This window comes from Scardinius erythrophthalmus (assembly GCF_964197995.2).
Source record: "Scardinius erythrophthalmus genome assembly, chromosome: 5".
NCBI classification, from domain to species: domain Eukaryota; kingdom Metazoa; phylum Chordata; class Actinopteri; order Cypriniformes; family Leuciscidae; genus Scardinius; species Scardinius erythrophthalmus.
The window spans coordinates 30,896,860-30,921,068 of NC_138225.1; the positions used below are offsets into that span (position 1 = coordinate 30,896,860).

General features: G+C 39.0%; 1 protein-coding gene across 1 annotated transcript in view; it reads left to right on the top strand.

Moving 5' to 3' along the window:
- Positions 1 to 24,209, top strand: part of adamts3 (ADAM metallopeptidase with thrombospondin type 1 motif, 3) — a 133,040-nt gene that overhangs the window by 20,074 nt on the left and 88,757 nt on the right. The window contains exon 4 of the mRNA XM_081366561.1: positions 9,575 to 9,731. Within this exon, the coding sequence (XP_081222687.1) occupies positions 9,575 to 9,731 (157 nt within the window). The remainder of the gene's footprint in view (positions 1 to 9,574; positions 9,732 to 24,209) is intronic.

Genomic DNA, 24,209 nt, shown 5'->3' on the forward strand with positions numbered 1-24,209 from the left:
TGATTGGTTTTGATTATCATCTCTATCTCGGTCATGCTTGCGTGACATTTAAAATTAAGGTTGAACCACTGAAGTCACATGGACTATTTTAATGATGTCTTCCCTACCTTTCTGTGCCTTCAAAGTGTTAATTAAATAGCTGTCAATGGAGCCCACCCTGAGCCATCGGATTTCATCAAAAATATCTTAATTTATGTTCCAAAGATGAATGAAGGCTTTAAGGGTTTGGAACGACATGAGGGTGAGTAATTAATGACTTAATTTTCCTTTTTGGGGAAACTATCCCTTTAAGATATCTTTAATACTTCTTGAGTTACAGGCATGCAAACGAGGCAAAAAACACAATAAGTTTTTTTCCCCATTTTTGAACTGTCACCGTTGGCATATAATGAAACAAAGATTGCTAAAGTCAACAGATTTAAATAATACACCTACCCATCTCTGTTTAAAAATAAAATAATGATGCTGCCATATTTCTAAAGTCATTTTACACCACTGTAATTTGGCTCCAAATCTTGGCTTTCATCACTATACATGTTTGTCTATCTTCAGAAAAAATAGTAACAAAATCAACTATTTGAGCTGGGGACCTCTGGTTAAGTTGACACGGAATGACCCCGCAGTGTGTGTGGAGTCAGGATCGCTAACAGTATACTGCTCTTGTATTTTGAACTTGTTTTTACCCCATAGCGAAGAACAAAAAAGATCTACACTGCAAGTATATAAGGGCCTTTAATGAACTTGCAATGATCATTAAAAAATTATAGCTGTAATGCCTGATTACTTGATTAAACTTGAACCATGTTACTTTTTTGCTTATTATTGAATGATCATTAGCTTTACTGATTGATTGCCAATTAAAGGTTAGTGCACAACAGTTTAGAGTTAGATTTGAGAATTTGTCTATATTGGCATCCCCACAAAGGCAGTAGCATTTTACATGGTTGAACAGCAGTTGAGAACAATGTTCTGTTACACTGGTCTCCTGCATATCCTCTTGCTTTCCTTGTAGACTCATCAAGAAATTATTCTTGCCATAAATGGACATTCATTTACTTTTATTTTACATGATTAAAGTGCTCAGTGCAATATTGTGCAAAGATAATCCCTCTCCGCAAGTCAAACAGTTTGTCAGTGGCTCAGGTGGTTGGTGCAGTGACTTGTGGGTCTGTAGGGAAGAGTGTTGAACACGTATGTTTGGTGCATACTGATTCTGTATTCAACACGGTCTATTTACTTGCCTCGGGCAGTTTGATAGAAACTGGGTTTGATTTTCATAATAATACATAATCATTTAGTGTTATTGTGACTAATGGGTGCAGAGCGATTCACATGGTGCAATTGTTCAGCTTTAGGAATATGTTACACTTCGGATGTATTTTAAAATGTCCTGTAAGCCAAAAATGACTTTTGAAGCATAGAGTTCTTTTGAAATCGATGCAGACATGGAGGAAGGTAAATCGTGTCTTCTTTAGCACACAGGATGACTCTGAGAAAAGGTGGCCAGGTTATAACTAGGAAAGAGTGGACTGAGAGAAAGAGAGAGCGCTAGTCTTTCAGCACATTCCAAAGCACGGCCTCTGAGAGGCTGTTCTGTGTCCAGGAGGCCGGCTCTGGGGCTGGAGGTAAAACTGAGAGGCTGTTCAGAAGAGCAATGAGGTCGGTCCATGCACACACACTTGAAGTACTGTACATTTGAACACTCACCCAATCACGTGCACAGAGCCGAGTACGCAGTTGAGCATATGGATGAACTCCCACAACAGAAGTGAGCACATGTACGATCACATATTGCAAGTCAAGATGGTTTGGCGTCTTCTTGATGTTATGTTGTGCACGAGTTGAAACGCACATAATTTACTAATATACTGGTGAAAATGCTTCTATTTTGCACTTTTTTCAATGGTTTTATTTTAATTGCTTTTTTAATGAGTTTACCAAATTGAAAAATAAAATAAAAACTTAACCCTTTAACCCTAAAACCCCTATATCTTAACTCATTAATATAAAACTCTCATGATATTATAGTAACACTTACAGAAGAATAAAATAAAGTTTGTTACCTTTTAGAGCTTGGAAATGTTCAGTTTGAGCAGATGTTTTATACCATCATAACTGTTATCTCAAACATATTCTCAATCATTTTCAACATCTTCAAAAGCAAGATTTTGATTGCTGGCTGCTTCTTCACCAGATCAACCATCAAGTGACAGTGACACTAATATTTGATTGCCTTCATTACTTGCTCTGCAGTACATCGCTGAGCCATTTCAAGTTTTGCTGATGATACTTCCAATTCTTTTATTTTCTGCCTGCGGTAACAATGAGTGAAACGTCACTTCATCATTGTGCGTCAGACATTTCCACCTTGTGGAATAAAGGTGAATTGCACTTATTCAGTCATCAAAGATTCAATTATTGTTGTGCAGAAAAATTATACATACACTGTTACACACCTTGGGTTGTTAACGGAAATACAGGCATTCGTTTGTATTTTTTCTTTTTCTTGTTTTATTGCTTAAAAATTAATTGATTGAGGAATACTAAGAAGATTGATGTCTAACTTAAAAAAAAAACTGAATGAGGAGGAGGGTAGTGATTGACGAGGCATGCATTTAAGTATTAATTATTTTTTTTGTTTGTTTTTATATATCTTTTTTTTCTTTCTGTGTCACACTACAGTATAAGAAGACAATCTGTAGAAAATCAGAAAAGGTATTGGTAATTCATTTTCTGCCAGACATTTTACAGACATTTCCTTTAACCCTAAAACATAATGCAATGCATCATTTAAAGGGGTGGTATAATGCCCTTTTCACAAGATGTAAAATAAGTCTCTGATGTCCCCAGAGTGTGTATGTGAAGTTTTAGCTCAAAATACCCAACAGATATTTTTAAATAGCATGTTAAAGTTGTCACTTTTTGAGGGTGAGCAAAAACACACCATTTTTATGTCTGTTCCTTTAAATGCAAATGAGCTGCTGCTCCCGGCACAGGGGGCGGAGCTACAATGGCTTGTGTCTTGAAAATTACAAAAACTTTTAGTCTTTTATGTTCCAACCAGAGTCAGAGAAGAAGTGACAACATGTAGACAACCTTTCTGAATGGTTAGTTGATGAATTTATGTAGCTTATGTGTAGTTATCTTCTAGTCATATTCTGTCATGATAATCTATAAATTGTGTTCCCGGGGGCGAAGTTTATGTAAATTTTAGGGTTAGTGATGTCACTAACCCCCGAGAGGAATGTTGTGTAGTCCCTACCAGCTGTTTGTTGTAGTCCTTAAAAAGCTATTTCTTTAAAAGAAAATATCTCCCTTTGCTTTGAACTTTGAGCGTTGTGACTTTGCAGATGTTGTTTATGCTCAAACAGCAACATTACACACTAACTAAAGTTAAAAAAAGTGAAATCATAATCAACCACCCCTTTTAAATATGGGTAAAAAATAAATACAGAAAATTTGTTCATATTAACACAGTACATTGTGCCCTATTTTTACAGAGTTTCTTGGTGCATAAAGTTTTTTTTCTTCAATTATTCAAAATACCAAAACTCTCTTTCTATTAGATTTTTAATTTTTCCTTTTCATTTAGGGTGTATATGTATTTATTTATACATGTATATGGTCTGCAAAGTTACGAAGCTCAGTGCCCCACAAATATTTTATTCTATCTAACAGAGGATACTACTCCATGACCTGTCTAAAATGCCTAAATATTATTTTCGGAAATATCTTTGTCACAATGTGAAATATTTGTATAATGCCCGCTCAAACGCAAATGCAAAGAAAAAAGATGAAGCTTCAGTGAATTGTAGTGTTGATGTTGTGTTTAGATGCGAAAGCAAAACCCCTTTGTTTAGCCATCCAAAAAATGGATGAAATTAGGAACCAATGGCTAAAATGTATTTATAACTCTGTTCCTGAGCAGTAGAACCCAAAAATTAGATTGTGTAATGCATTTTATAGAGGACAGCTTTCTGAACCTGCGAGAGTACAACGCCAGCTATACATTTAGCTGTTTTTTTAACTGTATTTTATTTTGTTATATTAGGACATAAAGTTGTTATATTGAAAAAGACAAATTAAACTATTTTAACCTTTCTGAAAAATAAGGATAATAAATAAAAAATTATCAAAATGTTTTACTCAAGTCGATTCCAGTCTATCTGCTTGATCATCCGCATTTTCAGAATCTGACTCGGGCTTGAACTGATATGTTAATAGCAACAACATTAAATTGTGTGTTTACAATTTATTTAGAAGCCATGGAAGCTTAAGCTCACAATTATGGTAAGGGGCGTTTCATTTCCGACACACACTTGAGCTGTACTGGGTCAAGTGGCCAGTCAGATAACTCTGGGCTTTTCAAAAGGAGGGGCTTTGTAGAAATCGGCGCATTTCAGACAGACTGGGAATAGAGATACTGCAATAATGTACAGTATGTGAAAAATTATGTGTTTTTAAAGCATGTTAACCTATTCCATTTCACCCATTAAACAAAATAATGAACTTTTAAAACAGCATCATGACACCTTTAAATAAGTCCTGCTTTGTCAGTTTCTGAACAATTTTGTATAATAAATAAAACACACAGTGCAGTAATATACATTTGGTGAAAATTGTGAGTTTTTTTTTGCCCTTTTCATATCATTACATTATTATATTTATTATAGTTATATAATCAGTGTTCCAATTTGAATTTTAAGTTTTCTTTTTCATTTTATGTGATTATTTTTATATATTTTTTAATAATTTTAATGTGATAAAGACTTCTCACAATACCACACCTTTTAGTTTTCATTAGATATTTCCATATTTTCAGGATTAAATTATCCCCATTTTGTTGATTTTTAATACGGTTGTGTTGCGTTTGACTCATTAAGTCTGATCTGTTTGGTCAGGGGAAATCTGATTAGTTTATTGAGTTTTGCAGGAAAACCGAGTTCCCTTTCAAAGGGAACTTGAACTGCGTCGATGACGACACTTTGGGGAATGCCCTTAGCGTAATGCATCTGAAGTATGAATGAAACTATCCAATCCTGATTGGTGCTGCGTCATGACGTAACATGTGACGGCATATACGGAAGCTACAAAGGGACGCCGGCACACAACAGAGTTATCTTTTTGCTCTTCAGCAAGCGCTCTGTGTCAAACTGTCTGTCCTATTTGGTGTTGTTTGTCCCGTAAGAACTTCAAATAAAGGTCTGCATTGCAATATAGAATCTAGTGGCTTGGATCTCACGTTTGCCGAGGCAGCGCGTAGATTATGGGTCTACTTTGCAATAAAGATTCTGTGGCTGGGATCTCGTGTTTGCCGAGGCAGCGCGTAGATTAAAGGCCTGCATTGCAATATAAAATCTAGTGGCTCGGATCTCGCATTTGCCGAGGCAGTGCAAAGATTACGGGTCTACTCTGCAATAAAGATTCTGTGGCTGGAATTTCACATTGCAGAGGCAGCGTGTAGATTAAAGGTCTGCATTGCAATACAGAATCTAGTGGCTCGGATCTCGTGTTTGCAGAGGCAGCGCGTAGATTACGGGTCTACTCTGCAGTAAGATTCTGTGTGGGTGCCAGGCATAAACAGTCAGCTCCTGAGGGTGTTGGCTGTGTTCATTGAGAAATATCTCGACACGCACAGCCGTGCGTTTTCGGGTGTTTCAGCCTCGCGCCCGTTGACTTTCTTCTCGAGAGATGAAAGCCAAATATATTGTGAATGACTCGAATCTCGCATTTACAGAGGCTGCGTTTAGATTACGAGACTGTATAAGTAAATATTAAAACAGTATTGTCTGGTGATTATGGCTGCATTTCATTCTAAGAAATTAAAATTATGGAATATTATCTGACTTTAAGAAGTTAGATATTTTAATTCAGCCTACCATTCAGACCGTGTTTCACTTATCCAGTGTTTATGCCTGCATTTAATTCTGAGGAATTAAAATGATGATGCTGCTCTGTCTGCCCCACAGGTTTACGGCCAGACAGTGTTCCGTCCGCATATTGAAAATCGTTTTCGATTCTGCTTTAGGGTATTGAAAACGAGACGAAAATAGCAGGGCTGTCCCCCCCGTGGAGGGACGAGCGGGAATCGCTCCTCTGCGGAGCCCTTAGGAAATCAATGTTTGTATCCAGCGTCAAGTGCGCTTCGGGACACATCGGTTTCCAGTGAACGCACACTGCTCTGTCTGCCCTACATGCTTGCGGCCAGGAAGTGTTCGCGTCTGCACATCGGAAACTATTTTCGATTATTCTCTGCTGTAGATTATTCTCGCACAATAGAGAAGGGTTACAGGTTGCAGTTCGATCCCGCCAACTGAAATTCAGCAGGGTGGTGTGGACTTCAGTTGACCCAGTGCAGGGTCACATTGGAACAGGAAGTAAACTCCCTGCTGGTAAAGGAGGCCATAGAGCGTGTTCTTCCGCCGGGCAGGGAGTCCGGGTTCTACAGCCGCTACTTCATAGCTCCCAAGAAGGATGGGGGGTTGCACCAATTTTAGATCTAAGGCACTTGAATCGTTCTCTGAGGAGATTCTGGTTCAAGATGCTCACTATTCCCATCATCATGAGTCAGATCAAATCTGAGGATTGGTTTGTCATGATAGATCTAAGGGATGCATACTTCCACATATCCATCCTTCAATCACACAGGACGTTCCTGAGGTTCGCTTTCGGGGGCAAAGCGTTCCAATATTGGGTTCTTCCGTTTGGCCTAGCTCTCTCCCCTCGCACGTTTACTAAATGCATGGATGCAGCTCTAGCTCCGCTGAGTATCCGCTGGTATCAGGGTGTTAAATTATATAGAAGACTGGCTTATTATGGCCCAGTCACAAGAGCTGGCAGTTCGGCATCGAGATGTCGTCCTTGCCCACATCCAGAGCCTGGGGTTGAGACAACACGAAAAAAAAGCATGTTGGCACCAGCCCAGAGAACCACATTCCTGGGAGTTGTGTGGGACTCGGTCACGATGTGGGCACAATTGTCTCCCGCACAGATCGAGTCCATCCTGGCCACAGTGACCAGGGTAAAGCTAGGCCAAGCCATCACGGTAAAACATTTTCAGAGAGTGTTAGGGCTCATGGTAGCAGCGTCCAACGTCATTCGATTCGGCCTGCTGCACATGAGGGCCCTGCAGTTGTGCTTGAAAAACAAGGGGTTTTCCCCGTTGGGGAACCAGTTCCGTATGATCAGGGTTACGCGCAGATGCCTTTGTTCCCTATCTATGTGGAAAAAAGCGTGGTTTCAGTCCCATGGCTCCGTGCTGGGAGTGCCATGTCGCCTCCCTGACAGGCTGGGGCTCGGTCATGAATGGTGAGGGTCTGAGGAGCTTCCTCCCATACCTCAGGGGTCACCACGCAGACAATGTGTCGGTGGTCTCCTACTTGATTCATCAGGAGATTCTGAGATTGCGCCCTCTATCCAGATTGGCGTATCAGATCCTCCTGTGGTCCCAGGGGTAACTGTTATCTCTCAGAGCAATGCACATCCCAGGGGACCAGAATCAGAGAGCAGACATCCTGTCGAGGCAGGGGCTGAGGCCCGGGGAATGAAGACTTTAACACAGAGGTGGTGAAGTCGATATGCGAGAGGTTCGGCCCAGTGGTAGTGGATTTGTTCATGTCTCGAGGGACGTCCCACTGTCTACTGTGGTTTTCTCTCAGCCATCCAGCCCCATTGGGGTTGGATGCCATGGTACAGACGTGGCTGAGGCTCCCGGGAGTTCTGGAGAGGGTCCGTCGAGACGGGGTCAGCCTTCTTCTAGTAGCCCTGTACTGGCCGGCCCAAGTATGGTTTTCAGACATCATAGCACTTCTGACAGACCAGCCTTGTCAGATCCCTCTGAGGAGGGACCTGCTTCCACAGGCCGGGGGCTCAATATTCACCCTCGAACAGACCTGTGGAAGCTTTGGGCCTGGCCCCTGAGGGGGCTCAGTACCTTGAGGCTGGCCTGGCGGCTGGAGTGTTTGAGACCATACTCAGTTCCAGAGTTCCTTCCACGAGGAGATTGTACGGCCTAAAGTGGAATGTGTTTCCACTTGGTGTAGAGAGCGTGGGGTGGACCCAGTTAACTGCCCGGTTGGCTTCAGTGCTGGAGCTCCTCCAAGATCGCTTCTCAGCTGGTCTTACCACATCCACACTCAAGGTGTACTTGGCTGCCATTGCGGCTTTCCATGCTCCTCTGGGTGATGGGCCTCTGGGGAGACATCAGCTGGACGTACGTTTCTTTCATGGGGCTCGCAGGATGAGACTTGCGGCTCGTAACAGAGTTCCTGAGTGGTTTTCGAAGGGCTGGTCGACTTATTTCGAACCTCTGGAGTCGGCTGAGGCCAAGAACCTTTCCCTCAAGGTATCTTTTTTATTAGCCATTACTTCTCTGAGGAGAGTAGGAGACCTTCAGGCTCTCTAAATCTCATGGGTGCCTGGAGTTTGCACCAGGCGACATTAAGGCTATCTTGCAACCCAGGCCGGGCTATGTCCAAGAAATCCAAGAAATGTGCAATGCAGCAGGATGGGCCACCCCTCATACTTTTATCAGATTCTATAGCCTGGACATACCTTCTACACCAGGCACTCTAGTGCTCTCATCCTAAGTGTGCCTGTGCACAGCTTCACACTGGGACAGGTAGGGCTCATTGTGGCATAGTGCGTCTCGTTTCCCAAAGTGTCGTCATCAACGCAGTTCGAGTTCCCTGGAAAGGGAATGTCTCGGGTTACGACTGTAACCCCTGTTCCCTGAGAAGGGATCGAGGCAGGTTAGGTTTCTAGGTAACTAATCCAATCCTGATTGGTGCTGCGTCATGACGTAACATGTGACGCCATACACGGAAGCTACAAAGGGACGCCAGCACACAACAGAGTTAGCTTCTCGCAGAAGCCTTCTGCGCCTTCTGTGTGAACGCAAACACGTCCCGGGATTGATGCCGGGATGGGGACCTAGTAACATTGCCAGAATCAATCCCGGAATGCGCCCTGTGTGAACAAAAGTGTCGTAGTGATGACGCATGTGCCATCGCACGACTCTGTTGCTCTTAGAAGACAGTTTGTGTTCGTCATCAACAAAGAAAGAACGAAAAAATTTCTGCAAAATGGAATGAAGCAGAGACCAGGGAGCTCCTTACTTTCCGTGCTGAAGCTGAGATCGTTCGCCAGCTTTGTGGAATGGTACGCGATGCATTAGCTGTACATGTTTTCGATGCGTACGTTACGTCACATCCTGACATCACGTGTCTTTACAGGATCTTTACGGGATATGTGTGAACGCACCCACAGATTCCGGAAAATCACTGGCAGTGTGAATGAACCAAAATCAAACGATCCCGGGACAAATCCTGGGACAGATTATCCGTGTATTTTCCGAAATCTCTGTGTGAAAGGGGCTTTATTGTAACATTTCAGTCACATACATGACAGCCAATGACAGTGAAATACATGAACATATTTCATTTGTACACTGTCAAATCTGGTGTTGTAAATAACAGTATAGGATAATTCTCTTGAGAGGTCCTTGGTTAGACAGACTTCAATTTTCTGTTAACTTCATTTCTGATAACAATTGGTCTTTTTTTGTTCTCCAAAGGCTGGTATGATTCGTACTGATTCTGATGAGTACTTCATTGAGCCTCTGGAGCGAGGAACACAGGAACACGAGGAGAGCGGAAGAGTGCATGTGGTATATCGAAGGTCTGCAGTATTACAAGCTCCTTCAGACATCTCCTTGGATTACCAGCCGATCCGTACGTATCACTGGTTTATTAAAGTCTTGTGTGCATCTGTTGATTCTAGCCTTGTCCAATTTCCTGTGTATGCCTTGGGCTTAGGGTTTTCCACAGCTTCATGTTGTAGATCATTTAATAATGCTTGATTTGAAACCTCTCTGTGTACACTCTTAAAAATAAAGGTTCCAAAAGTTTTTTTTTTTTTTTTTTTTTTACATTGCATTGAATGACATAGAAGAAAATGTATTGGTTCCCTAACAAACCTTTTAATGAACAGTTCTTAAAAGAACCATTTTTTCTAAGTGTGAAGAACATTTTAATAATCTAAAGAACCTTTTGTGGAATGTAAAGGTTCCATGGACGTTAAATGTTCTTCATTGAACCATAGATGCCAATAAAGAACTATTTTAAGAGTGTATTTTTCTCTACCTTTTTAGATATTGCTCTGTACTTTTTATTGTACACTACTATTGTGACAGTGTTTACCCGAGTGACAGGGGTGGCACACATGTCTATGGTTGCCGACTCGTGCCGCTTTGTCATATTTATGGTTCTTTAGAAACTAGTTAAAGATTTTTTTCTTCAATCAAATATACACTACCTGTGCTAAACTACCGTAAATGGTACATGCTTTTCCCCCTTTTGAATGAATAGTGTTTGTTTGGAGCACATACTGTACATTAATTTATAAAATATATATATATATATATATATATATATATATATATATATATATATATATATATATATATATATATATATATATATATATATATATATATATATATATATATGATTTGATTTCATTTTGGCAATATAATATATATTATTGCCTTTGGTCAAATGAAATCAAATGCATCGTGGCACTTTTAAGAAATGGCTTACTAAAGCATGCCAGAAACTCTGAAGTCAGACATTCTTTGTAGGTGGGCCAGCCCATTATTGCTTAACAGCATCTTCCCAACCAGATCACATAAACCTTTTTACAAACCGCCATCAGGGCGTGTGAATGACTGACAGCACTTTCAATTCACAGCCAACTTTTTTTTGTTGAAGTAATTTTATAATCACGTCCGAACAGTGGGAAACTCTGGGAAGTCAAGCCCTTTGTGCGGTCACGACCTTTCGAGATTTCCTCTCAATTCAGTCACTTCTAAAGAGTCAAGTGCTTGTGTGGTTGAAGCGGTTGCCATGGTGATGTGATGGCATTCCATTGTCCCAGGTGGGAAACATGCCGTAGTCAGAGATGATTACGCTCTCGCTCCTGTTGCTTAGATAGCCACAGCGTGCTGCTTATGTGAGGAAAATTCTTCTCTGTTTGGCCAGCAGACCTTGAAGTTATTGTCACTATCAAACCTATTGTGACTTTTAATGTACTACTTTTAAAACCTAACAAATGTTTAGCCGTATTTGAATTGCATAAAAGATGCAAGATCCATTTATATGGACAAACCTCTCTCAAGGTAATAAAGGGATAGATCACTCAAAGATGAAAACTCATTTACTCACCCTCAAGTTGTTCCAACCCTGTCTGGTTTTCTTTCTTTTGCTGAACACAAAAGAAGATATTTTGAATAACATGGGTAACCAAACAGTTGATGCGCCCCATTGCCTTCCATAGTAGAAGTTAATGGGTCCCATCAACTGTTTGGTTACTGACATTCTTCAAAATATCTTCTTTTGTGTTCAGCAGAAGAAATAAATTCATAAAATAAATGTCCAGTTTGAAACAACTTGAGGGTAAGTAAATGATGACAGAATTTTAATCATTTTGATTTTTTTGGATGAACTATCCTTTTAAGCTAAGTTGCTTGTCCAATGTATGGGAATATCTCTATTTTTAACATAGTATCATCTTTATGATGGCTGGTCTCATGAGTATCAAAAATACAATGATCTAAAGAGACTCAATTGCATGCCTCATTCAGCTGTCTTTCTAAAACATCTCCACTGAGCTTATTCAAACTGTGGCCAGGTAGCAAGCTGTGTAGGTCTAAGAGAAAGTTAACGTTGCTTTGCTGCTTAACCTTACGTTATGTGTTATTTTAACTCCTGTCTGGTACACAGGTCAGCTGCTTACTCTCCTGACCAAAGAGAAGTTCTCCTTCCTAAGTGAACGTGTCTTGAGCTCTAAGAAAAGACCAAAGCGTCTATCAGGTTACATTTGCAAGTGTGCAAGTGTCTGTCCTGTAGCTCAAACAGTATAGCATGGTGACGGCAACTCCAAGGTTATAGGTTTGATTCTGTGTCTTGAATATCATATAACTTGCTTTGGATAAAATGTAAGTGGGTTTGTTGCACACTAGGTAACACACAAGTTGCTTCTATTTTTTATTTTTATTTTTTTTGGACACGTAAGGGAATGAAAATTGTGTTGACAGCTCTCAAAAAACTCACTAGAATCAGTGTAATTTACATAAAACTAACATGCTGATCCATGTTGATAGATGGCTGTGCAGCGTCTAACACCATTGTGGTTTTTGTGATTTTACTGACTTGGATCTTTGAATCTCATTCAGCAAAAGGAATGAATCTTTATTCAAGTAATTTTTTTCATTTTAGCATAATTATTACATTTTCAATAGCCAGATTCCCCAAAAAAGTCACATACACAAACTTTGATCATATTCAGAAAAATAAAAAAATTATGACGCAGACAATGACAAATCACGAGACATGGATATGATTAATTCAGAGTCTTTTGGTCCAAGTCATTCCTTGTCAGATGGCAGCTGCATATAGGCTATACAAGATTGTACAAGAAACAGAAATGATTAGCTCACCAGAATCTTCTGGTCAGAGTCGTTTTTTTTGTCATTTGACGGCTTAAATCGGCTCTGTACAGGAAACAGAAATGGACTGCGTTTCTCAAAAGCTCTCTAGGCTATAGAAATTTACACCGATGGTCTCAAACAACTTAGCTCACAATGCTTTTGAGAAACGTAGACATGATTAGTTCACTTTTCCTAGGCTGAATCCAAAATCGCCGCTTATACCCTCAAATATGACATTATTTAAGGGGACAGCCATTTGTAGTGGTGTCCGAAACCATAGTGGACGTTATTGAGTGCACTCATTAAATCCCACATTACACCACAATAACGAGTGTACAGCTGATGTACGCTCAATGGCTGAACAAATTCGCTAAATCGTTTTCATTCATTCCTTCAAGTGAACTGTATTTGTATACTAATGTAGGGAAATAGTGATTGAGGGTTTAGGGGGTCATTTCGGATTCAGCCCTAGAGTCTCTCCTCTGGTCCAAGTTGTTCATTTGTCACGTGACTTCTACTCATCTCTGTATTTATTTACAAATTATCATATTATTATCAAAAGATGTGTGTAATAAACAGTTTTTATTAAGATGTTTAGGAATTATGAACTAATTTCTGTATCCAGTAAAGAATATATGTGGTTGTCATGTTGCGTGACAAATGAACAAAAGAGACTCGGACTGGACAAAAGACCTGGGAGGTGAATTAATTCATAATTTATTCCGGAGCCTACGTGGCTGTCACTTGCAGGAAGGAACGACTCGGACCTGAAGACTAATCAATTCTGTTTCCTGTACAGAGCCTATGCGCTTTCCACATTAGTTACAAATGAAATGGCTAACACAAAAGTAACGAATTGCTCTCTGAGACAACTCGTTATTCCCTAGTCAAAAAAAAAGATTTGTTTGAAATGGACAAATCGTTCATGATCCATCACTAGTATCTGCTAACACTAGCTAAACCACTACTGACTGCAGATTTTTATTAAATTTACTGGTGTTTTTAATGATGAACTTTGAATGTTTGATGATGCCAAAGGTAATCTAAATGTAAAATCAAGTAAATAGGCATGCACAACTTTCGTTTATATCCAGGTGTTTAAGAGCTAGATTTGAACTGTATATCACGCTTACTGCCTACACAATTTAGTCCATAATGAGATTAGCAATGGGCCGTCTCACCCTCAGTGTACATAATTCAGGCCATGCTGTTTTATTCAGTCAAACTCATTCTGTGATGTTGAGCTCTTCTTTAAACAAGCTTGATTGCACAAGGGAAATACGTATATCATCTGAATGATTCTTCTTTTCTAAGCCGTACTCTACAAACACAGTTTTGGGTGTGAATAATGGTAGTGTTCCCCAGGGCCATGGAATAAATTTTTTTTTTTTTGCTTTCATGCAGATAAATATCAGCACATCAAGGACCATATTAAAATTGGCTGGAACAACTCCATTATCTGTTTAACATGGTTACCACACAGCTTTATCAGCATGTCAGTGTGCAGTGGCTGTAATGGATGACACCAAGTCTCTTAAATGACACAGCAACAACTTGAAGCACAATTGTCTGATTATAACAGACTTGCCACAGAGTTCTCGCTTGTGATAACAAATCAGAAATTGCCATCATAATCTAGATTCAGTCTTCCTCCGAAGGCTGTGAGTCATCCATCTGAAAGGTCATGACGTCTGGGGGAACAGATAACATCAGGACATTGATGAGCCCATTTAGTGTAAATTGCAGGCCAGGCTGCTGGACACCTACTTTGTCTTGGTTGCAGTTCATGTTCTGTTTACTCCTTAAGTGATATATCACTGGCTGTAAAGATTGGCTCCAGCCCCTGGAGAGATAAGTTTAACCAAAGGGAATAGCAATTATGCTGGTTGACAGTCACGGCATACCATGCTGGGTAAGGCACCTATTAGCATGCTGCAGTTGCTAGGCTTTTAATTAAAGATGCAAGATCAAGACCGAAGGAAGGGAGAAAAAGACTGTGGTACCTCTGAGAATCCATGTCAGATTGGACTAGAAAGTGTAGAGGTGTAGCACCTTTGGGCTTTTGTCTCCAATCTGACAGTGTCTTCAGGGTTCAATCCAGATTTGGCAAATGGAAAATAATTGTTATATTTGAAACGATACCCACTGAGCTTGATGGAATTGGGATACAAACAACTGAGGAAACTGAAAACACCCACTTAAACACATAATCCCTCCACAATGCACTAGTGTATGGTTTCAGAAAATGTCAATCTGAATACAAAAGGTGAGACGACATAGTGAGATAAAGAGAGCTGTTATCTGAGGACGACTTAACTGAGACTTTTTTTTTGTCAACCTTAGTCTGCTTATGGTGGTAGTACAACAAATTTCCTTTTTGCAGTTTAAACTCTTCAGATTAGAATTTAATTGATTTTTTTTTTTGTCTTTTCTTCATTGCTGTGCTATATTTTAGAGAATGCACTGACATTTCTAACATCAAAACCTTTAACAGATCAGATAACAGAATCTTTAAAGGGAGATTTCACCAAAAAATAAAAATTCTGTCATCATTTATTCGTCCTCATGTCTTTTCAAACCTGTATGACTTCATTTCTTCTGTGGAACACAAAATAAAAACTAATTTGAAGAACTGTTTTTGTCCACACAATTTAACTAAGTAGGGTCCTTGCATTGGATCCGTTTTACTTTCATACTATTTACTTTCAGAGAAATGTTTAAAATATGTAAATAATTTTTACTTATGGGTGTAATATCCCTTAAAACATCAAAATAATCATTAAATAGAAATGGCTGCTGAATATTATTATATTTATAGGAAAAGCAATTACTTTTGTACATCTTGTGTTCAAAATTCAAACAGTTTGTAAACATTCAGTTAACAAATGAATTTGCTTTTTTTAAATTGTTAAAATTGTACACAAATTATGTGACCATTCAAATACTTAAAAATATAACATAACAATATAGCTTATTTTAAGCATTAAAAGCTTATTTGGTGTTGCCTTTCGGCCCAGTGGCTCCAGAAATTCGTTTTGGCCAAGAATTGATTAGTCTATTCAATTTTTTTTTTTTTTTTTTTTTTTTTTTCAATTTCCCCCCCAATTAGGCTGAAAGAGAGAACAGGGATAGCTAGTATTGTGGATATTAGTATAGATTTACTTCTAAAGCTTGTTGCCCATCTGTTGTCTCCAATGCTGTAGACCTTGGCTCCAGAAGCAAGGACAGTTGGCTTCTCTGACACATTAAGGATCAGCAGAGTAAAGCTATGTGGTTGCACAGTGAACACAAGGGCTTAAATTGTGAGTAACTACATCCCTAAAAGAGCCCATCCAAAGTCCCCTCCTCTTCCATTGTGCTGTCAAAGACTTCAACATAAATATTTTCCCACATCAAGAATAAAAGGCATTTAAAGTGCCTTTTCATTAGACTAAATAGCTTTAGCTTTAAAAAGCTAGTGTTTTCGTTCTTTCCCAGCCTACATGATCATGAAGACACATAAACACGTCAGATTTGCACTAGCACTTCTGAGTAGGAAGTTCTTAGAGTATTAATTGGTATAAACAAAGTCATAGAAGATGATACTTGCATTTGCCTGGAGGCGGATGGCATCATCTTAGAAAACACTTTGTAGTTTTGCTAATTAGCAAACTGTTAGCGTCCATGTGCAATTGCCAGAGTTTTCATCGTGAGACTATTGGAAATGTCTTGATCAGGGATCTTAGCAAAGTAATTGATTGAAGCAACATTATGTTATTAAGCGTCGTCATTCTCATGTTCACAAGATAGGAAACATTGTTTAGGCTTTTAGACTGGGGGAATTTTTATGTTCTTGCTTATCTAGCACTGTATCTAGCACTGTTAAATCTTACAAAATACAAAATAAACAACCAAAAGGGGATGAGATGAGTCTGTCATGAAAATATTGTGGTCCATCAAAGAATGAAACAGGTCTTCTAGCTTTACATTCTGGTCCTGTATGATGTGTTAAAATACAAAATGGCATGGCTAAGAGAACCCAGAGCCTGTTGAGACAACTATTGCCAGTTGCAGAACTTCATTTGCATAACACAAATACGGCAGACATAATAAGTAAGTCTTTAATAAGTGCAAATTTCAGCATACCTTTAGGCCAACTTCAGATGTATAATATTCGGTTTGAATATCCTACAACCATGTTTAACAGAGGATATAAAGCTGATCATGCCCGGGGCACTCACATTTTTTAAAAGTAAATGCTTTGGAGCAGAAAACCGGAAACATACACCTGCTTATATTATAATACTGTATGGTGAGAGTGAATGAATTTGGTTTTTGGTTTCCATAATTCTTCTTGAAGGTTTGCACCATGAACGATTCTGATCCTTGAGTCAAAGAAAGAATTGCATGCTTCTATCTTTTATTCTTGGGTAAAGCATTTTTTGTAGTGAAATATTAATGTTTAATTCAACCCTGCATGATGGGAAATGGACTTCTCAGCTGAGGAGCTACTCAAGTTTATTAAGCTAAAAGCCACACAGTGAATTCTGATAAATGGCTAATGTAAAGTTTTTAAAAAACTAGCTCATGAATATCTGCTATTGCTCTTGTTCAGCAATATGCACAACTTTTAAACAAGTTTTAAATGGAACCACTAAACAGAACTTCTTATGCCAAGTTTGCCTTTTTGTAAGATAGACAGAGATATATATGTACAGCCCGCCAATTCTCCATCGGTGAGTCTTTTCTTTTCAAACTTCATCTCCTGTCAGTCAAAAGGAGAATATTGTGTCAAATGTGTGGTGCAATTTACCTCTCAAATGAATTGTTCTGTGAAATGAATTATTAAGGCACTGTTCTTTCCATATTCCCTTTTGAAAATAATCTGTAATAGTTGATACATTTTTTCCATGAGCCATTGTTATAATTATCCTAAAGTCTTGGCTCTGAAAGTGTGTCAAGTCGAGGACAACCTTGAAAGCAGTTTCGCAACATTTGAATGTGTCATTAGAGTTGGGAAGTTACTCTGTTAGTCTCTGTCCCATTGAATCACCCCTGTGCCATGCCATCTGGCAGTGAAACAGATCTGGTTTTAGTAACATCCCATAATGCCCTTCTTCTTTCCTGTCTCTTTAGCTTTGCTGGAATTATCTCTGAACCAGCAAATAGACAGAATTCTTTGAATTCTTGGCCCGTAGAATGATGTCATAACCATTGCGTATTTTATTCCATAAGTAATTTATTAACAGAAATAAAAGAAAAGAGGGAAATCTTCAAGAGCTGGCAGAGATTCATGCTTAGTGACTGAAGTTATCGTCCAAGAATGTATTCCTTTGGAGACACTAATGTGGATATATTATGCAGTAAGTTTCTTTTCATGCCCCTGCTTATATAGCTTCTGGCTTTTATGCAGTTTTAAATTAGTAGAAACTACCTGCAAGGCAGGAAGACTTTGCATGTGTGCTGTTTTCAGCTGGTTTACTTTATTGAAAAGTATTTGTGAATGTAAATGGACTGTTGTAAATGTTTATTCTGGAGTTAATGTTTTTTTATGGACTAATGTTTATCACGTGGAGCTCCTAATGACATTTTTCATCTTCCTGCATTCAATGCAGCATAATGGGCAGTATTTGGAGAGGACAGCACACCAATGGAGGTTTTCATGAATTATAGACGTTCATTCGTTTACTTTCATGGTGCAATATGCAAGGTTGACAGAAGGCCTTTGAGAGCTGAACCCAATGACACCAACTGTTTTTATATTATATTTACATCATAAACAACAATATATAAGCATGACAGGTTGAATGACAGCATGCAAGTGCTCTCCTCTTTCCCCTCCTGACTTTCAAGGATATTGTGTTTTGAGACATTGGTGATAGCTGTCATATGCCCTATCAGTTTCACAGATGTTTGAAAGCCTGTCATGACAGCTTGAGTACACTTCTGATTTTCATAAAAAGCATAACACACTTAAACAGTATCATATGAGAAAAAGTGCCTAAAGTCAAATCACAGTACTGGTATTTAATAAAACAGCACAAATGTAAGTGGAAAGTTGTTTTTGTACAACAATAAACTTCGATAGTATCATACGTAGAATAACTTCAATATCAGAAAAAAATGGTTATTTGTTTCAAAAAAAAATTTCTACCAATATATTGGAAAAAAGGCAAAACATAAAGCTTTACATGTCGCCAATCAACACACAGACTAACATTTTGGTTTGACGTACATAATCTGTACATATCAAACGATCTGTAACAAAGCACAGTGACACAGTAAAACCTTTTTTACTCACATAAGATTGTTGCGCTGTTCCTGTCGGATCCAGTATAGAAGGCACAGCATTGTTTTTTTAATTTCAGGCTCTCTGCAAATCTAATGCAGCTACTGTTTTTCCACAACCTGGGACTGCACAACATCTTGCACTCTTCAAAGGCATGTTTATCGCTTAGTTGCTCTATCCAGTGTTAGCATCACGTCTGTTGTTTACCTACTACTAATAGTCGTGCTCGAATCAGTGGGCGGGGCTACTGAACTTAAGAGTTTGTGATGTCACCAACCCGGGAAGAAGCTTAGTGTAGTCCCTACCAGCCATTTGTTGTAGTCCTTAAAAATTAATTTCTGTAAAAGAAAATATCTCCCTTTGCATTGAACTTTGAGAGTTGTAACTTTCCAGATGTTGTTTATGCTCAAACACCAACATTACCCACTAACTAAATTTAAAAAACGTTAAATGATAATCAAGGACCCCTTTAACTAATGGGACCTTACTACAAAGTAATACCAAGATTTTATGTAAAATAAATGCAGTCATAACCTCTAGGCACAAAAAAAAAAAAAAAATGCTAATTAATTATAATTCATCAAAGAATCCTGAAAAAAATGTACCACAGTTTCCTTTTTTTATATATATATATATAAATAAATAAACATTAAGCAGCACAATTGTTTTTTAGCATTGATAAGAAATGTTTCTTGAGTTTACATGGACCCTAATGATCTAATTGTAACCAGACTAGTGTCAACTATGTCAATGTCAAATTTATTTCTAGAGCACAGTTTGCAACAACTAAGAGTTGACCAAAGTGCTTTACATTGATACAAATATAACAACATTCGAAACAAAACAAAACCAAAACAATAAAGGAGAGGATATTAATCTATGATATACAGTATATATACATATACAGCCAGGGTTTTTTTTTTTTTTTTTTTTTTTTTTTGCTTAGATTTAAAATCAGTTCACGAGTTCACACTTACATATAATTTGAAGGGGTAAAGTTTAATGCGTATTTGGCGTGCTGTCCGGAGGGTGGGCTCCGAGCTCGGAGTTCGGCCCGAACCCAGAGTACTCCCCCCGTATGTAAGTGTTTAGGACTAGAAGCGTGGAGAAGGGGTGGTGGAGGGATGCTGCAAAAACTGTCAATGGAATGAGGTGAGACTGCTTAGTATATACACCTCTTACCATTGATTGCTGAGTGCTCTCCACCTGTGTTAATTATCTGAACGTGCTCCTCCCGAACCTTGTTAATAAAACATCATAAAGTGTTTGAGCAGTTCTAACACAGTGGGAGGCTATTCCACAGTTTTGGGGCAATAACAGAAAAGGCCTGATCCCCTCTCAATTTTAGTCTGCTCTTTAAAACAAAGGAAAGAAGCAACGTAGGTGAATGGTTAGTATGCGAAAACAGCGGGAAACTCTGTGTATTCATGCAGTGTGCACATGTCAAAAAAATCAATTCCGATTTGAAGCTTGTGACATATAAATGCGTGCATTAACCTGATCACTTTATTTAGCGCTCATGTAAACACTGTGTTCGGATTCATCAATATGAATGAATTAATTCTGATTGAAACAAAAGGTGTCCATGTACTGAAGACTGGAGTTATGATGCTGAAAATTCAGCTTTGTCATCAAAGGAATAAATTACATTTTAATTAGGGGTTCAAGCATGAAATGCTGAAACCCTATTGTAATTGTAAGCATTTGTAAAACGCATCGTGCAGGCCAAACCGTAAGGCCTAGAGACTTGAAACCTGGCCAGATGGTAGGCCTCAATTTGGGGACAACTAATCAGACCCCGATTGGCCCATAGGTGGCGCTACAGAAACCAAAAGTACAAAATCGTTCATAACGCTTAGACCATTTGACACCACTGTGATCCCTGGCTCAAGGCGGACAAAATGGCTATCTCCAATTTCGATTTAGGCAGGAAAAATTTTCTGCTATGTTTAGGAAAATTTAGGCTTTTGCATCTGAAGTCTTCTTTTATTTCAGTAATTCAACTTAAAATGTGAAACTAATATATTATATAGACTCATTTCATGCAAAGTGAGATATTTCAAGCCTTTATTTGTTATAATTTGATGATTATGGCTTACAGCTTATGAAAACCCCAAATTCAAAATCTCAGAAAATTTGAATATTACATGAAATCAATAAATCAGCAATTAATCAGCCAGCAAACTCGCCTGACCTTAACCCCACAGAAAATCTATGGGGCATTGCCAAGAGAAAGATGAGAGACATGAGACAGAACAAGGCAGAAGAGCTGTATAGCATATGTAATGCATGATTATACTTTTCAGAAGGCCGACATTTCTGTATTTAAAATCCTTTTTTTTTTTTTTTTTTCATGTAATATTCTAATTTTCTGATATTTTGAATTTGGGGTTTTCATAAGCTGTAAGCCATAATCATCAAAATTATAACAAATAAAGGCTTGAAATATCTCACCTTGCATGTAATGAGTCTATGATATATTAGTTTCAGCTATTAAGTTGAATTACTGAAATAAATGACTTTTTGCTCAAATTTTTTTACCTACTACAAAGCCTTTTTAGAGAGTAATCTATTGTGCATTAATTCTGCTGTCAAATGATACATTTTCTGCCGGAGACTAAACTTATGAGGCCAAAAATACAAGTTATTTCTCATAATTAAACATGACAGCCCAGGGTTTGCCACGTCTTGAATTGTGCACAGAATAATTGAACTGCCGGAATTAGCTCACCTGCCCAGTGTACGATCCACAGTTGGCCAGTACATGTTTGCCCAGCTGCATGTGTTTTAGTAGGTATTACAGTTTTTCTCAAATGCTAAAACACATTTCACAAACGTTTCCTCCATGTTCCCCAATGTCTAAACACAACACCCTTTTCTAAAGCTACATAAACACAACCACACCTTCTCACTTCAAAACTCAAACTCACACCAAAAGAGCAGCTCAAAGCTTTCAAAAATGCAAACACTATACACATCATTACACACTACAGCAAAACAATTGAAAACACAATGCTCAATTTGTGAGAAGGTTCTTTGTTTCATAACTGCCAATGCATATTTTTAAAAACTTTACAGTAATGGATCTTCTTAGATCTCTGCAGAGGATTAGGCATTTAGATTTGTGAGTTTCATATGAAGAGTATAAATCTATAGTAAATTCTGCATGTACACTACTGTAACACAACTCAATGCAAAAACAGAATCTATTGCACACAACAGTACTCTTGAAAACATGATCAGGATGTGAGGTTTTTTTATTTACTTTATTCACACCACAATCACTGTGCGGCATTATGTCGCTGAGCTGCATCGGGCCACATCACCTCATCCACGTCGCAGGCTATATTGTCTCTTGCCAGGCACCACGGGAAAAACGCCCTGGAATGGCGAATCCATCCTTGGAAGGCCTCCACTGGGATGTCAACACAGGCCAGCTCCATTGCCCTTAGGAGGTTCTCTCTAGTGTATGGTTGTCTGTCATAAACCTTCCATCTCCACGATGAGAAGAACTCCTCTATAGGGTTCAGGAAAGGGGAGTAGGGTGGCAGACAGACGTTTAAAAAGTGGTTACTGTTGGTGGTGAACCACTCTCTGATTTGGTTTGTTCTGTGGAAGCGTACATTGTCCCAAATGATCACATAAATGTGATGTGCGGGCCCAGGATGGTGTTGTTGGCGGTCCAGGAGGATGTCTTTTAGCTCCTCTAGGAAGGTGAGGAGACGTTGGGTGTTGTAAGACCCAAGGACAGCATGCCGGTGGACAAGCCCCTCCGAACCCATGGCCGCACAAAGAGTAATATTACCCCCCCCCCGTTGGCCAGGAACCTCAGTGATGGCTCTTTGGCCAATGATGTTACGGCCTCTTTGCCTTCGTTTCTGCAGGTTGAAGCCAGCCTCATCCAGGAAGAGGTACTCGTGAGGTCTGGCCATCGCGTCCAACTGTAATATCCTCTGTGAAAATGTGAAAGTGCACAGGTGTTCAGAACAACAGTCAATCAGGTAGCACAGTATTGTCCAGAAGTAATGTAGGCCACTGAGCAACACAGTATGTCCACTAACTGTACTGTGAACATGGATGTATACTTACTTGCACATACTCGTAACGTAGGTTTTTGTGTCGCGCAGAGTTGCGCTCAAAGGGAACACTATAGACCTGTTTTATCCGCATCTTTTGGCGCCGGAGAACTCGGTCTATTGTGGCCAAGCTGACATCATCAATGCTCTCAAAGTTGACATTATCGGCAATGACTTTGTCTCTGATCTCCCGGAGTCTGATGAGGTTGTTCGCACGAACCATATCCACAATGAGGGTTTCTTGTGCCGCTGTAAATATGGCGACCCTCCCACCTCTATGTGGCATTCTTTCAACTCTAAAGAAAGAAACATGTGTTGTCAATTGACATGTTTTACAATACAGTAACAACTGATTTGAAACCAATAGACAACTTTCACAGGCTTGTAAAATAGTATTGTGACAAAGAAAGCAATAGAGTACAATACCTGTTGTGTTGTCTGAATGCCCTGATAATGGTGGCCACGGTGAACCTACTCAGGTTTGGACGGACTCTTAGTCCTGCTTCAGCCACTGTCATGCCATGGTCAATGACTGTTGCTCGCATCTCGTCCGTAATGATGGTGCGAGGTTGTCTTGCTCTCCCTCCTGGACCTTCTCCTCTCCCTTGTTGGTCTCCTCCTCTCCCTTGTTGGCTTCCTCCTCTTCCTCGTTGGCCTGCTCCTCTTCCTCCTCTGATTTGAACTCCTCTTCCTCGTTGGCCTGCTCCTCTTCTTCCATGGCCAGCTCTTCTCCCTCCTCTGACTCGAATTCCTCTTCCCCTGACTCTGTCTTCATCCATTGTGTTTGTTTGGAATCTTCAGCAAACTGTGCACTCTGAACTTGCTTTTATACATGTGGTCACAGCATTAGCAACAAGTGTCTTTAATTTTGAGTCGTTGTGTGTAATGAATGACGCCAGGTGTGTTCATTGTGTTCAAATATTGCTGACTGTGGCAAGCATTTTGCATCACATGAGCTTTCATTTGAGAATATGAGCAGAGTTCTTTTGCAACTTGTGTTTTAGCAAGGAAAAATGTGTTAAGATTTATGAGAACGGAGGATTGTGTTTTGTGAATTGTGTCTTCATGTGAAATGTGTTTATGATATTGGAAAATGATGGCTAGATTTAGTAAATGTGTTTAGACAACTGGTCATTTGGTTTAGAGGATTGGCTTTTGTGTTTTAGCATTTGAGAAAAACTGTAATTGCATACAATATAATTTCTTAATATATATTTTCTTTATATTCGTAGGCATCTTTCAATATTTGGATCCTGTTCATTCTAACAAACAGAATCATTAAGAAAAAAGAAAAGTTTGACATTCAGTATATTTTGATTGTGAGCTGCAGGCTGGGTGACATGAATGGGATAATAATTAAAACGGATTTGCTTCATAC